The following is a 13,653-nucleotide window of genomic DNA, read 5'->3' on the forward strand; positions in this document are numbered from 1 at the left end:
CACCTATCAATTTGTAATTTTAATTTAAAACATAAAAAATACAGTAATATTCATCATTTTCATGTCCATCGGTTTCACCATTGAGTAGCGCCGCTCTCATTGACCCGCCGGGCGGGCAGGCGCCCACTTGTGGCGAGGGGCGGGGTGCGGGCAGTCAAAGCACTGATATTGAGGTCTAACGTCAATTTAAACCTCCCCCCGTACCTGTAATTGCATAATGTGAGCTGGAGGGAGTGGCACCATTCTAAGTGGAGTACGAGCACAGGGAAAAATGGAAAACGAAGACGGTAGTAGCAATAACCTCCTCGTCTTCGATTTCCTCGACATACCGTCCGGTACTGGGGATGTGTACTACACAAACTTGTATGGGGTAGTGCTTAACCCTTCTCTACCGTTTTCCAGCGATATCCTCCTGTTGGTGGGTTAGGGGCCGTTCATGTATTACGTAAGCAGATTTATTACAATTATTTACCCCCTCTTCCCCCTTGTCACCAAAAGTAAGCAAAGCTCTTACCCCCCCTCCCATGCTTACGTAAAAATTGGTACCTATATGCATTTTTCTGTTAATGTATTCTGTTTTTTAAGCGAGTACCTAAACGTATTAATTATTTGTGGGAATCCCCGAATATGTATTCGGTTTTCAAACATAGACAATGTGTGGGTTGCCTATGTGTAAAAAAAAAATTACTGCTGAGCAGTGCTGACGTAATCACTATCTCGACCCCCCACCCCCCATGTCATCAAAAATAAGCAAAGCAAAGACCCCCCTGCCCCCCTATAGTGCTTACATAATACTTGAACGGCCCCTTACTCCTCAGCTCTCTCTCGTCCTAATGTATATATAATAATAATATCTTTATTTAATAAATTTGCAACTATAAACATGCAAATAGATAGGATAGATAACAACTAGATAAATTTGAGGATTCTCATAACCTGCCTTACTAGGCTAGTAAGGCTAGCCTGTGTTGAGGCAGTTATTTTAATAAATTACCAAAAATTTGGTGTGGTAAATCACCTAACGCTTTGTATTACAACAAATGTTTTAAATACATTGATAGTTGTTCAATCATGCTGTACACAACTGATGCTCCGTTCCGTCAAGACAAATACAAAATTTGTAATATTCTTCTCCAGGACCCCTCTGTGAATGAACTTGTTTGTGTGTTTCAAGATCCAAAAGCAAAGCGAGAAAAAATCATTTGGCAACCAAACAATTATTTGCACTTTTGTAAGGCGGCAATGAGAAACCAAATTTGGAAAATTGAAGGTACACTCTTTTTGTAGAGGGGGTGAAAAAGAACAATTCAGTTTATCGAGGCTACCCACGAAATATGCCGTCCAGCAACACGCTTCAAGAACATACTTGCAAGTGCAGGCTTGGCTTGATCACGATAAAGATCCAACTGAAAGGAAGCTGTTGGGTTACTAACTCAGTACCAATTTTGAAGGAGGGTTTGGTCTTAGTTTTGCTGAACTTTATGTCAATAGCACCTGCATAAAGTCGGATTTGAAATGCTCCCTACTCTGCATTCACTGCAACGGCAACTCATGCGATAATGCAGTAGAAGCCTTCGTTGATGATTATGACTAGAAATTTGGGGATCCAGTCACTACGTGATGAGGTTATATTGAAACCTGCCTAAATAGTTGAATATTGTGTTTTCAGAGTTAATTTAATTGAACATAGGATGGACCGGACCTTCAAAACTGAACTGTTTTACTGCACCCTATATTTTAAATCAATTTCTTTGTAAGGGGGTTGTGATTTGAAATTTTCACAGCCAAAAGTATTATAGTTTATTTTTGGGGTATTATGCCATGTTGCATTACCTCCTTCATTAACCAACATTTCAGACAGCTTTGCAGTGTCCATCATCAGGGCAGATATGTAAGGGTTCTAAGTTCTAACAATGAGAACTAAGTCCTCCCCAACTTCAATTACTTGTCTTCTGTGTGGAAGAATGTTTTATCAAAACAACGAAACTATATTTCCCTTAGAGCGGGAAATACATCCTTACACTTATCTCACTTCAGATGCGGAAGTTTTTGTTTTTTTTTTTGTAATAATTTGTGCAAAAATGAAAACATTTTTTTTTGTAACGTAATAAAATATGTACATTTTTTACAGATAAAACATCACTAAGTGGCCCAACACTGACTTTTGTTGGAACGCGGTGAGAACCATATAAAAAAATTTCATTCAAATATATTTATTATATTTTAAGATATAGCTGTTTAAAACAAAATCCATTTTTTCAAAAGGGACCCTTGTTTTCGCCCGCATGTGTTATATATATTGTATTTTTATATATAAATATTGCATTTCGTGTTTAAGATATATATTTTTTATTTAAAAAAAATTATTCAAATATTTGTGTTATTTTTACTACACCAATAAATTCAGGACGTAATTGAATGTAGTTGCGGTGGTCAGTTTCAATCAAAATAACTTTGGATGGCAAAAGCAAAATGATTAAAAATAGCATTTATTAGAAAAAAAATTGCTGATATACAATGATATAAATAATGTCATTTCACCCATACAAAACACAATATGTACAATAATTCATACATTCACTTTATCTCCTCTACTTTATATTTACTATCTATAGGTGTTCCTTCCATTTCCTGAGATAATTTAATATTGACGGAACTTTTCCTTTTCAAGCCTTGGCTGCAGAAGCTATAATGTGATAAATATTTTTTTTGGGATTTTTCGTTGTCGATTCCCACCGTAGCGGGGGCCCATAGACAGTAAGAGGAAATTAATCCAGCTATTGCCAACCTTTAAATTAAAACGTAAATTATAAAATTTGAAACTACACCCGATGCTGACATGGACGCATCGTTGCCAAACTTTATTCCGTCTCGTATAATAGGTTACTATTAGGGTCAGAACCTTATTTAATTTAATAATTTTATATAAAAAACAATGTTCATAAAATAATATAAAACGTAAAAATATTCCCAACACAAAATATTGACAGTGCCCTGGGAAATTCCACCAGGTTAATTTGTCAAGAGATTATTATAAATTTTTATCTCTGACTAGCGTTCGAGTTCGGTGGATTGTTCCAAATTACGGACAATATTCTTGTATGTACACATTTATACGTTATTCAACATTCAGCAATAAAAGAGTCTCTAACAGGGAAAACGCACTTTTGCTAGCACAGTCAGTCAGTTGTTGTTGGGAGAATGGCACAGCGAAGTGATCATCTCATCGTACTCCTGTAAGGAGGCCTCGAACAGCTCCAGCTGCTGCGTGATGTCCTCCACAGAGCTGGCAGGCTCCGGGGGACTGGCGGAGAAGGTCTGCAGAGGGGGCGCGTTGTAGCACTGGCGGTAGAAGCCGGCCAGCTTGGCCGTGGGGCACTTGTCTGCGATGGCGAAGGGGAAGTGCAGCTCCTCCATCAAGTGGTCGTCCTCATCCCAGGGAAGGGCGGCGGGGGCAGGGGGCTCGCAGGGTGCGTCGGGCGGAGGCAACGCGGGGGGTTCGGGGCTGGGCTCGGACGCCGGACGCTGCAGTAGCCAGCTGAATGGGGGCTCCTCCGGTAGCAGGAAGTCCTCCTCTGTGTAGCGCCGCGCGCGCGACTCGTCCACAAAGGCTCCCGCGCGCATGGGCCGGTCCAGGTCGACGGCGCGCCGTGGCGGCTCTCTGAAGTGGTGGGAGTCCAGCATGAGCGAGGCGGAAGGCGCCTGCGCGGGCGAAATGGTCATCTGCGTGCGGTAGGCTACGTTGGCAGTCAGACTGCCGGCGGGCGTGCGCATCTGCCCCACGCGCAGGGTCTTGAAGCCGTCGCCCAGTCCCGCGGTGCGCGGCTCGCCGCTGTACAGGCGGTAGTAGATGACATAGGAGCGTGGGCACTGGTTGCGCGACAGGCGGTAGGCGGGCGTGGCGCGCGTCACGGACACGAGCGCCTTGAGCAGCTGCCCCATGCGGTTGTACACGGCGCAGGTGACGCGCGCCTCGGGCTCGGGCTGGTCGGGCGCGGCGCTCAGGCTCCACGCTTCCAGAGCGAGCGGCTCTCCGTCCGCAGTGCGCAGGGAGATGTCCACGCACAGCGGCAGGCGCGCGCGACCTGTCTCGGGGCAGAAGCAGCAGCGCTTGGCCTCGGCTTGCACGTCCTGTAGGTCGGGGATGGCCAGACTGAACCAGTCTGTGCCCGACGTCTTGGGCTTGCACGCCGTGCTCAGCTTGTCGCCCAGGCGCGACTGCACGATCACCTGTGTGAACTTCAAGGCCAGGAACTTAGTGTACTTGTCCAGGTCCTTCTTGTCCTGCGGACTCAACTTGATGGATGTCATTTCTGTTTCTTTTTGTTTATTCACGCGGATATCGGATGAATTTGTATCTGACATACGTCATTTCTGGACGTTGAAATCGACGCATACATGCGAAATGTCAAAAACTTGCCTAGATCGAAGATAATAGATGTTGTTTAGTTTTTCTTTGGTTTGAGAATTGCCATAATGCTGAGAGAAATTAAAAAATACAAAGGAAAATTATTTTTTCTACTCATGGATCAAAGATGAAAATAATATATTATTTTGTTTTCGGTACACATGATTCAAAGCATAGCCTACCTAAGGTAGGCGACACATTACGCTATACACATCATGGTTTGTCCTATTTCAGCGTATCGCTCGCCATACATTACCAACGGGAATGAATGGCGAGTGACATACTGAATTAGGCTAAGCCAAGCAAATATAGTGTGGTCTGTCACAGGCAATGATATAATACAATATTCTGTTCTTCGAAAATATTACATACCAAGTTATTTGTATTTTTTAATGTATCATCTTTTTCACATTTAGCGTGGCTTCTATAATATCTAATTATTTGTTTATTTTTATTTACAACCTTGCTCTTGCTATAAATTATTTATGAAACGGCATAATATTTAGCATTGAACTAGAAAACAGAAATTTGCTAGCTGTAATTACAATGAACATTTTCAATAATTTTTATGAATTCGGAAACAAATTAAGTTTTTTTTTCAATATTTAATTTTAAGACAAGCTACAATATCGACAAAGATGCAATGAACCTGGACAGAGCGGGACTGGTTCCCGAAAAGCGACTTTAGTCATACGGCCGCGTCCTGGGCTCATGATTCGTTTTGAGACTCAGACTAGGAGAAGTATGTCCGAGACAGCCATCAAAACAAAGTTCAATGTGTTTTTATTAAGAAAATTTTTGAGAATTTGGCTTACGATTCGCGGAAAACAAATTTTAATTTGTTTCTACCAACCGGAATAAGGTTGACAACAGGCTGACGGACGGTACCTACCTACCGACGTCTTTCCCCTTTTCCAAAAATATTATCAATTATCATTCATCCTGGCAACCCCATTCAAGTACGAATATGGTGGATCAGCTGTTTTTAGATTTCCTTTATGAGTTTGTATTTTAAAAATAAAAGCGGATCGTTGGTGAATTAGCCATGTGCGCGGTACGATGGGCTCCATCGCTTCAGTGCTCCAGTGGCATTGCGACTCCTGTTCCCAGATAAACCCCACGGAGTCCACCAAATGTATAAAATGCGGAGTCAGGCGAGTTCTCGCCGCGAGTCATGACAACAACCAAACGTCACGCGAAGAGACCGAGGAATATTCCTTATCAGGTCCGAGAGACGTGCGTCTTCGTCAAACCTCTGCTGACTTCTCGAAGCTCCCCCAGCTTTCTCTTCAGAGCGGGAAAAATAGGTACACTTTACAGTGCAATTATCTTTGACAGCTGCCCATTCTTGCTAGACCTATTGATTTTTCTTTCATTTGTCTATTAGGGTTATAGGCATGTCAATATATTCGTGTTCGTTCGCATCAGAATCGAGTGTTTAAGTGAACAAGACGTCGCCTCCATGTTAGAATAAACAACTCGCTTCCGACACTGTTTTAAACCGAACTGTCAAAAGATGTTTATTTATTTATCGATGCTCCCTTCGACAGCAGCTGCTAAGTAGTTTTCGCATAGTTTTTACTTATCAATCCACATCAAAATTAACAACACATATTTGTCCACAGCAGCAATTCAAAGTAAGGTGTATTATCTGTTCTTCAATTAATTAAAACAAGTGGTGGTATTGACCACTTTACTTTCACTCATTCAATCCTTGTTTGATTTAATTACTTGTGAATGTCCAGTGTAACCTGAACTATTGTAAATCAATTAGATTTCCTCCGTTTATGACTGGTTAACACAATGAATGCAGTTTATCCTCGGCACGCTCAGGACAAGTTTAGTGGAAAGCACTGTTATCCCGTGATTCTCTTAGTGGGGTGAAATGCAGATTACGCCAAACTCTGGGAATTGAATAAAAATGCACTTTCTAGATGAGAAAAGTGTGTAGAAACTCATTAAAAAAGAATTAAGGCTCGGAAGAATAAATTGAGGGAGATACAGCCGATCAAAGTTTAATAAAATTGCACTTCGCGATCTGAGGGTAAAATTCAGAGTCACTCGAATAACCGAAATTGAACTTGATTTAGACTAATTTAGGGCTGGGGAATCCGAATCTGAAAGAATTAGGTGGGGGTCGGCACTATTAACTGAGTTATAGGGTTTGAAATTTCGTACGCGATACATAGAAACCATGTTTTATTTATCAACAATCAACTATGACTTAAGAAAATCAAATTAATAACTATTTTCATACTTTTGAAATTTCAGTAGTGCCAACCAAAAAAAGAAAAGTGTTGCCATATAATAATAATATTTTTTTACAAAATAGGTTAGGTTTTTAGTTTGGGTTAGAGTAGGCAGAAGAACATGGGAAAAAGGTATTAGAATTAAATAACAAACCAGTCTATACAAACCTAGCGTAGCCCACAAACTACTTGAAAACTGGGATAAAACTCTAAAGGGGACGCGAGTGGGCGTTATTAAAGGGTCATTTTTTTGTTATAGAAAATCACAGTTAGGTTAGGTTATATATATACAAAAATTAAGTATTTACAAGATTTTAAATACTAATCTACCAATCTGGCAAATGATATTTAATTTTCAGAATTTTCCATGCATTGATATTATTATATGGCAACACTTTTTATTTTTTGGTTGGCACTACTGAAATTTCAAAAGTATTAAATTAAAATAGTTTTTAATTTGATTTTCTTAACAGTGACAAAATATGGCGGCGGACTCTCCGAATATGGTCATAATAACAGATCGCGAAGTGCAATTTTATTAAACTTTGATCGGCTGTATCTCCCTCAATTTATTCTTCCGCGCCTTAATTCTTTTTTTAATGAGTTTCTACACACTTTTCTCATCTAGAAAGTGCATTTTTATTCAATTCCCAGAGTTTGGCGTAATCTGCATTCCTCCCTCTTAGTGCTCATATTTCCATCCTGATTTTGTGATAAATCTGACTGGAGTTACAACCCAGTAATATTGGTTAGTACTGTCGACCAAGTAACGATTGTCAATATGACTATAATATTGTGAAAAATCACCTTAACCCTTTAAATGCCGGAAGGTATTTTGCTTGGATGTACCGACAGGCCGCAAATTTTTTAGCAAAAAAAAAAATTATAAAATAATCTCTTTCTGAAATATATTAAAAATATAAATTGAAGACTTACCAAATATGTACACTGTATGTCGTTTGTGTCGCCATTCACCAAGAAAAACACCACAAAATTTTCACAAAATGTCCAGGGTTGTCACAAATTTTTAATTTTAGTTGAATAAAAAAATATTTTAAATAAACAGAAAATTAATTATTATTTTAATCAAAGTTATATACTTCACATCACATCACGAAAAAATTAATAGGCTTCTGCCATGTGGTACTCCTCAAAACAAGGTTCAATGCAGAGAGCTACTTTGCAATAAAATTCATAAGCTTACTGGTCATGAAAGAAATCTGCTTCTCTGTTTCCAACATTTTCTATGTTAGCTCCTGATCTCGAACTGATGAACGAATTTATTTTGGGAACAAAATCAACAGTTTCCCATTCAAAAACTGGTAGATATTCGTCAATGATGGAAGGGACATCTTGTTCTTCCTCACTAATTTCGAAATCAAGATCACTGTCATCCGATTCAGCAGTACGGCCAGCTTCATCCATGAAATCTTCAAGCAGTTGGTCATCACCAGGCATGCTTTGTCCATCTTCCATCGTTGACCGTAAAAAAATCACACACTTTGCAATGGGTGTAAAAAAATGCTTGTCACTCAAACAGAGTACACTTTGTAAAATACTTCTCGCAAAAAACGTATAAAATCTCCAAAATCGTAAAAAAAACAGAGACCACACTTTGTACACTAAAAACATATACTTCCTTGCACAGGTAAAAATAATTATTATAGCACAAAAACGAAATAATCAACAATAAAAATCAATATTCCAACAGAGAAATATACACCAAGCAATCACGAAACACGGTCGCCCCGTGTGCAGGGAGTCCCTCTAAGTAGCAACCCTGCATTAGTGTCACATATTGAACGTCAAAAGAAGCTTCATTCAGATCACTCTAAAGTCGATATAATCTGTGAACTGTTATATTATAATTATTTCTTCACCATCCCAATAGATGTCACAGTGGGTTCCATATTTTAGATTTTTCAAATTACTTGAGTTTGACAAGCAAAATTGTCATAAAGAACAGCGTGTTAACGCGCTCATTTTGTATGGCCGGCCTTGTGAGCACGGCTACCTAGAGCGCGTAAACGCGCTTAAGGCACACAACTGGTTAAGGGTGCTGTTAATACCTTATTCTAATTTTAAGTTTATTTTTTTTTTCCATTCTGGATTTCACCCTTCAAGGGTGTTCTTGGCCATCATTTAAAGTTATGGAGAAATGTAAGGTGAATTTAAATATTAATTTTATTTAAATAGGCAAAAATCAAAATTATAATGAGTTCCCACTTCTAGACCACAGAATGTACAGTCTGGGGAATCAAGGACGTGAATTTTAAAAAGGTGGGAAGGAACTGAACAATGTCCGATCCTCATTCGAATGAGTGAAGAAATTTCTTTTTTGGAAAAATGGGGGAATTTTTGAAACCACGATTTTGATAGAATAGTTCTTTGTATTGAGGCACAGTAGGCGCCCTTGGCTTAGTTACAATTTTTCCAGAGCTTTGAATGGAGGCTATTATCACTCAATTAGGTTGTTTTAAAATAATTTGTTTTTGATTTACTTTGGATTTTGACATTGGATTCGTCTCCTTACAAATAACTTGTTTGTTTAGTGCAAATGTTAAACTGGTAATTGACGACAGCTGCCCGCAAGCCCCAAGCCTTCGGGCAAGACCCCTTTCAAATCTTTGCCAAATTTTGAAACTGATGATACATAATTTTTTTTTTTTTTTTTAGTTTATTTAGGAAACATACAGTTATACAAAAAATAATTGAATATAAAATATAGAACATGATTTAAACCACTTAAGTTCCATTTATAACATTTATAAAAGCTATAAATTAATAAAAAGTAATATAGTACATAGTGTGTATGAAAAATGATTAAAAAGAGAATACTAAACAATACAGAAGTAATATTTTTAACTTAGGTACATAATAGTACCTTTAAGTTTTGATAAATGTAATATAATAAAATCTGAGATGGATGTATTGTGAACATCGTAATTTTATATAATATGTAAAGTACCTTTAAATTTTGATAAATATAATAGTATATAAGTTTAGAGAAAAATTATAAAGAAACAGTAAAAGGTGATTAGGAAAGTAGTAATGATAATAAAATAGTAAGAAGTATGGAGAAATTTTAAAAAGAATATGTCAAGAGATTTTTTTTAGATCTGCCTCGGAAGAAATCCGCATAACGGGGGAACCATCATTTTTTCTTAAAAATATGTTGCCGTTTTTTGTCCATAAATATTGGAAGTGGTTTTGAGTCTTTTGATCCCTTGCTTTCTTCAGTAAAAGTTTATTAGAAGGTGTGAGGTGGTCATTGAGGAATATGCGGCTTGCTACTCCTGGAAGGCCGATGTCTGCTGTGGTCAGGGTCCGGTGGCGACGGGCAGCTGTCAATAAAGCATCCTTGCAATCCCGCCGAAGAAGACGTACGATAATATTGGAAGTAGTTGTGGATGTTGGTACAACTTTTGGAGTTGTAGTTGGCCATGGTCGCACTCTTTGGATAAAATCAATGTCATTTTTTTGTATTTGGAATCCAACCTTCTGGGATATATTTTCCACGATATTAAGAAGGTTTTCACTTTTAGAAGTTGGCACTCCGTGAATCTCAATATTACTCAGTCTATCAAATTGTTCTCGTTGATTATTTTTGGTATTTACTTCCTTAATAATCTCCTTTAAATTAATAATTTCACATTCGAGAGGGTCAATTTTAGCGATTTTACTGGTTAAAGTTAGTACTTTGCCGTTTAATGTTTCAACTTCCGTAGATAAGAATTCTACTGATTTTATAATGGGTTCTAATTGTTCCGTAAATTCCTTTAATTTTGTGTCAAGTCTACACATAATGTTTTTTTCTAACTCCTTAAATTTTTCAACGATGGTTTTTGTAAGTTGGTTTACGATTTCATTTAATTGTAAAGGTTCTTCAGCGCCTTTGTTTGCCCTCGTATTCTTCATTTTGGAATGTCGAGTTTATATTAAATTTATTATAATGATATGAAAATATTATTGTTATACCTCCAAGAATTATTGAAAGATGGAGCTAAATAATATTATTATTATTAGCTTTGTGTTTGCGCCAAGAGGTGTCACTGTAGAACTGTTTTTAAAAGAGTTGTTAAATTTTATTAATTTAGAATTTAAATAAATTGTTCGTTTTAATTGTAGTAATTCAGCAACTTTTTGTTATTTAATTGGAGTTTTTATTTTATTTTTTCTTGATTACAGTTCACATTCAGTTCATTTGGTGTTTTGTTTTTTGTTTTTTTTTTTATGTTATGATCACTTAACCTCACAAAATTTCGCAATGTTACGGCGTGATTTAATAATTGTTAAGGTTTATTATTAATTTATTATGGTTTAGTTTAAGTTTAAATTGTTTTAATTACAGTTAACTTTCGTTGCTGTTGTTATTAATGGATTGACAACTAACATAACCTCGAAAAATATAACAGAGTGTGGCGATTAGCACAAAATTATGTTTATTTTAGTTTTATCACTTTTGTTCACTGTATTGGGATAATGTATATTGTTGAATTTAATATTTTAATTCGAGTTTCACAAATAACACACTTTACATATAGTTTACTAGATTTTTGTAGGAGCGAAATTTGTGCTTGTTTACTGTTTTAGTATTGTAGTATATTGTGTTAATTATTATATATAATTATGTGTATGTGTGCGTTGCAGATGTGGATTTGGGTCGGAGCCTCTGCTGTCTCGCCAGTGGGTGTGCGGGGGCTGCGGGCTGGCGGGGCGCTCGGCGGGGTGGCGCTGCGTGGCCTGCGACCGCCTGGCACCCCACGCGCGTGTCTTTCGCATGACGCCCGCCGGCGGGGACCCCGCCACCCAGACTGCGGGGGCACCAGGCGCCGCGCGCTGCAACACGGTGACGGTGCTGAGTCGCGGGGAGCGCAGTCTGCAGGAGCCCCCGGCCCCGCGCTCCCGCTCCCACGGATCCCGTGCCACCCCACACAGGTACTATCATTTCTCCATATTATGCTCCTGCTGTGTTACATAGAGCTATTAGCGATACGCCTGTAGCTATAATTTTTGAAAATTTTATTACCTACTTGCTTGATTTATTTCCTGCTTTTTGATACATTGTGAATTGTCACACTTTTTGATACATTATAAATTTAGTTTTATTTTTTTGTTATGGTGTATTTTATTTAGCTATAAAATTTAACACTTTATATCTAGTATATTATACCTATTATAAAACTACTAAAATAATATTCTATTACCTACGTACTAATATTTGGACTTCATAACATTGAGACATAACACATGAAAAGCTGCAAGACTTTTAGCTTCCTTAACGTTTACAGGGAGTTCATCGAACATTTTAAAACCTTTATAATAAATATTGTTTTGTGTTGCCAATAAATTTGTGTTATGAAGCCTAAAATCGTTTCAGCTTCTCGTAGGATAGCCATGGACTGTACTATTAATACTAACCCTTTTAAAATATAATCTGGCAATATTTTATTTTTAATGATAAACTAATGTTAAAGAGACAAGTTTTTTATACATAGCACAAAGAATAACATATTATTTTTAAGCAATACAGTAGAACCTCGTTAATTCGAAATCCAGCGGACATCAAAAATCAAATTTCGAATTAACGAATTCCCACGTAATTCGAAATTTTATGAAAAAAAAAAAAAAAAATACGCCGAAAATCGATTTTCTCGGCCGCCTCTACAAATCCGGGTGGTATTTTAGTTGTAAATTCGTATTAATACCAATTATTTCTTTATTTTCGCGGTCGATTACCGTAGCGTGAAACACCTATATAAATTGAAAAAAATCTTCTGAGAAAAAATATATGCCGCCAACGGGAATTGAACTTGCGGCCTTCTGATTGCCGGTCAAGTGCTCTACCAATTGCGCTACGTTGGCTTATTTAAAACCTGTCAAATTATTCAATATATACTGGTATTTTTCATTCAACAATTATTGCTTACTAGCTGTACACCGTTATTGGTGACAGAAAGAGATACAAATAGAAAAGAGTGTTATGATTTGTACTTTGGGTACCTGTTACCTGGTTATATTTTAAGTTTTTAAGTACATTATTGACTGTTATGTTGATTGAAGAGTGGGTGGCCGAGTTTGACTTTGTTGGTTTAAAAAACCAAACGCGCCAGGGTCCCTTCCAGTGGATAGATTGGAAATGAACCCCCCAAACCGACCAGCCAACGGTAGAGCCTAATCCTCCATACAGGGCGGGGGAAATATATCCCATCTATGCAATGTTTTGAAAGGAAGTTGCAAGGTTATTAAATGAAAGTATTTTAGTTAAACTTTGGACTGACCGTAACAAGGTATATTTAGATAAATTTCACATAGGTATAAAAGAAAGGTGAAAACTTACCCCCAACCACCAGAACGCAGAATCTAGCTACCCTGTCTAAAATAATATGACGTTTATAGTTTTGAGGAACGAACGCAGTATGCCGCGAGTGGCGGACCTGTTGTCCAGCCAAACAGGTAGAAGACGACAGTAGCATCAGGAACAAGCTGCATCAGAATGTGGCTGGCCGACGGCCCAGTGTGAACCAGCCAAGTAGGTAGAAGACGACAGCAGCATCAGGAACAAGCTGCATCAGCGTGTGGCTGGCCGACGGGCCAGTGTGAACCAGCCATGTGCCGGATTCACGGGTAACTCGTAAGTTGCCCTTCCAAGATGCAAGGAAGAACTTAAAAATGCTCCGAATCAATTACGGTCCAGTGTCAGAAATAACGCCCGATCACTCGGATATTCTCGGATTACATCCCCGGCCGCGCATGTCAAAAAAACATTTCATTATCCACTCTACGCGTGGCGAACTGCGAACGTGGCAAAAATAAGAATGACCCCCGACCTGACCCGCACACTCGCCTTTTGTTTTTCGGACGGGAAGTAAAGCCCTCTTGAATTTCGTCACTTCCCGCTATTGCCAGTGTGAAAACAACAGACAAAACGAATCGAAACGATTTCACAGATTTGAAAAGTTCTTACTTATTGCAAGTAAGAAAAATAAACCTATG

At 38.2% G+C, this 13,653-nt stretch overlaps 2 protein-coding genes across 2 annotated transcripts in view; one reads left to right on the top strand and one right to left on the bottom strand.

The window, feature by feature from the left end:
- Positions 1 to 2,385: 2,385 nt before the first annotated feature.
- Atg13 (Autophagy-related 13) lies at positions 2,386 to 4,440 on the bottom strand. The gene has a single exon (XM_089644429.1). It carries the CDS (start codon positions 4,363 to 4,365, stop codon positions 3,184 to 3,186), a length of 1,182 nt encoding a protein of 393 aa, XP_089500555.1. The 5' UTR covers positions 4,366 to 4,440; the 3' UTR covers positions 2,386 to 3,183.
- Positions 4,441 to 5,383: 943 nt separating this feature from the next.
- Positions 5,384 to 13,653, top strand: part of LOC149413743 (calpain-D-like) — a 39,290-nt gene continuing 31,020 nt past the window's right edge. The window contains exons 1-2 of the mRNA XM_089644748.1: positions 5,384 to 5,715; positions 11,308 to 11,595. Of these exons, the coding sequence (XP_089500874.1) occupies positions 5,468 to 5,715; positions 11,308 to 11,595 (536 nt within the window). The 5' untranslated portion in view covers positions 5,384 to 5,467. The remainder of the gene's footprint in view (positions 5,716 to 11,307; positions 11,596 to 13,653) is intronic.

Source organism: Hesperophylax consimilis, chromosome 21 (genome assembly GCF_061612785.1).
Source record: "Hesperophylax consimilis isolate HC1 chromosome 21, BYU_Hcon_1.0, whole genome shotgun sequence".
Taxonomy (NCBI): domain Eukaryota; kingdom Metazoa; phylum Arthropoda; class Insecta; order Trichoptera; family Limnephilidae; genus Hesperophylax; species Hesperophylax consimilis.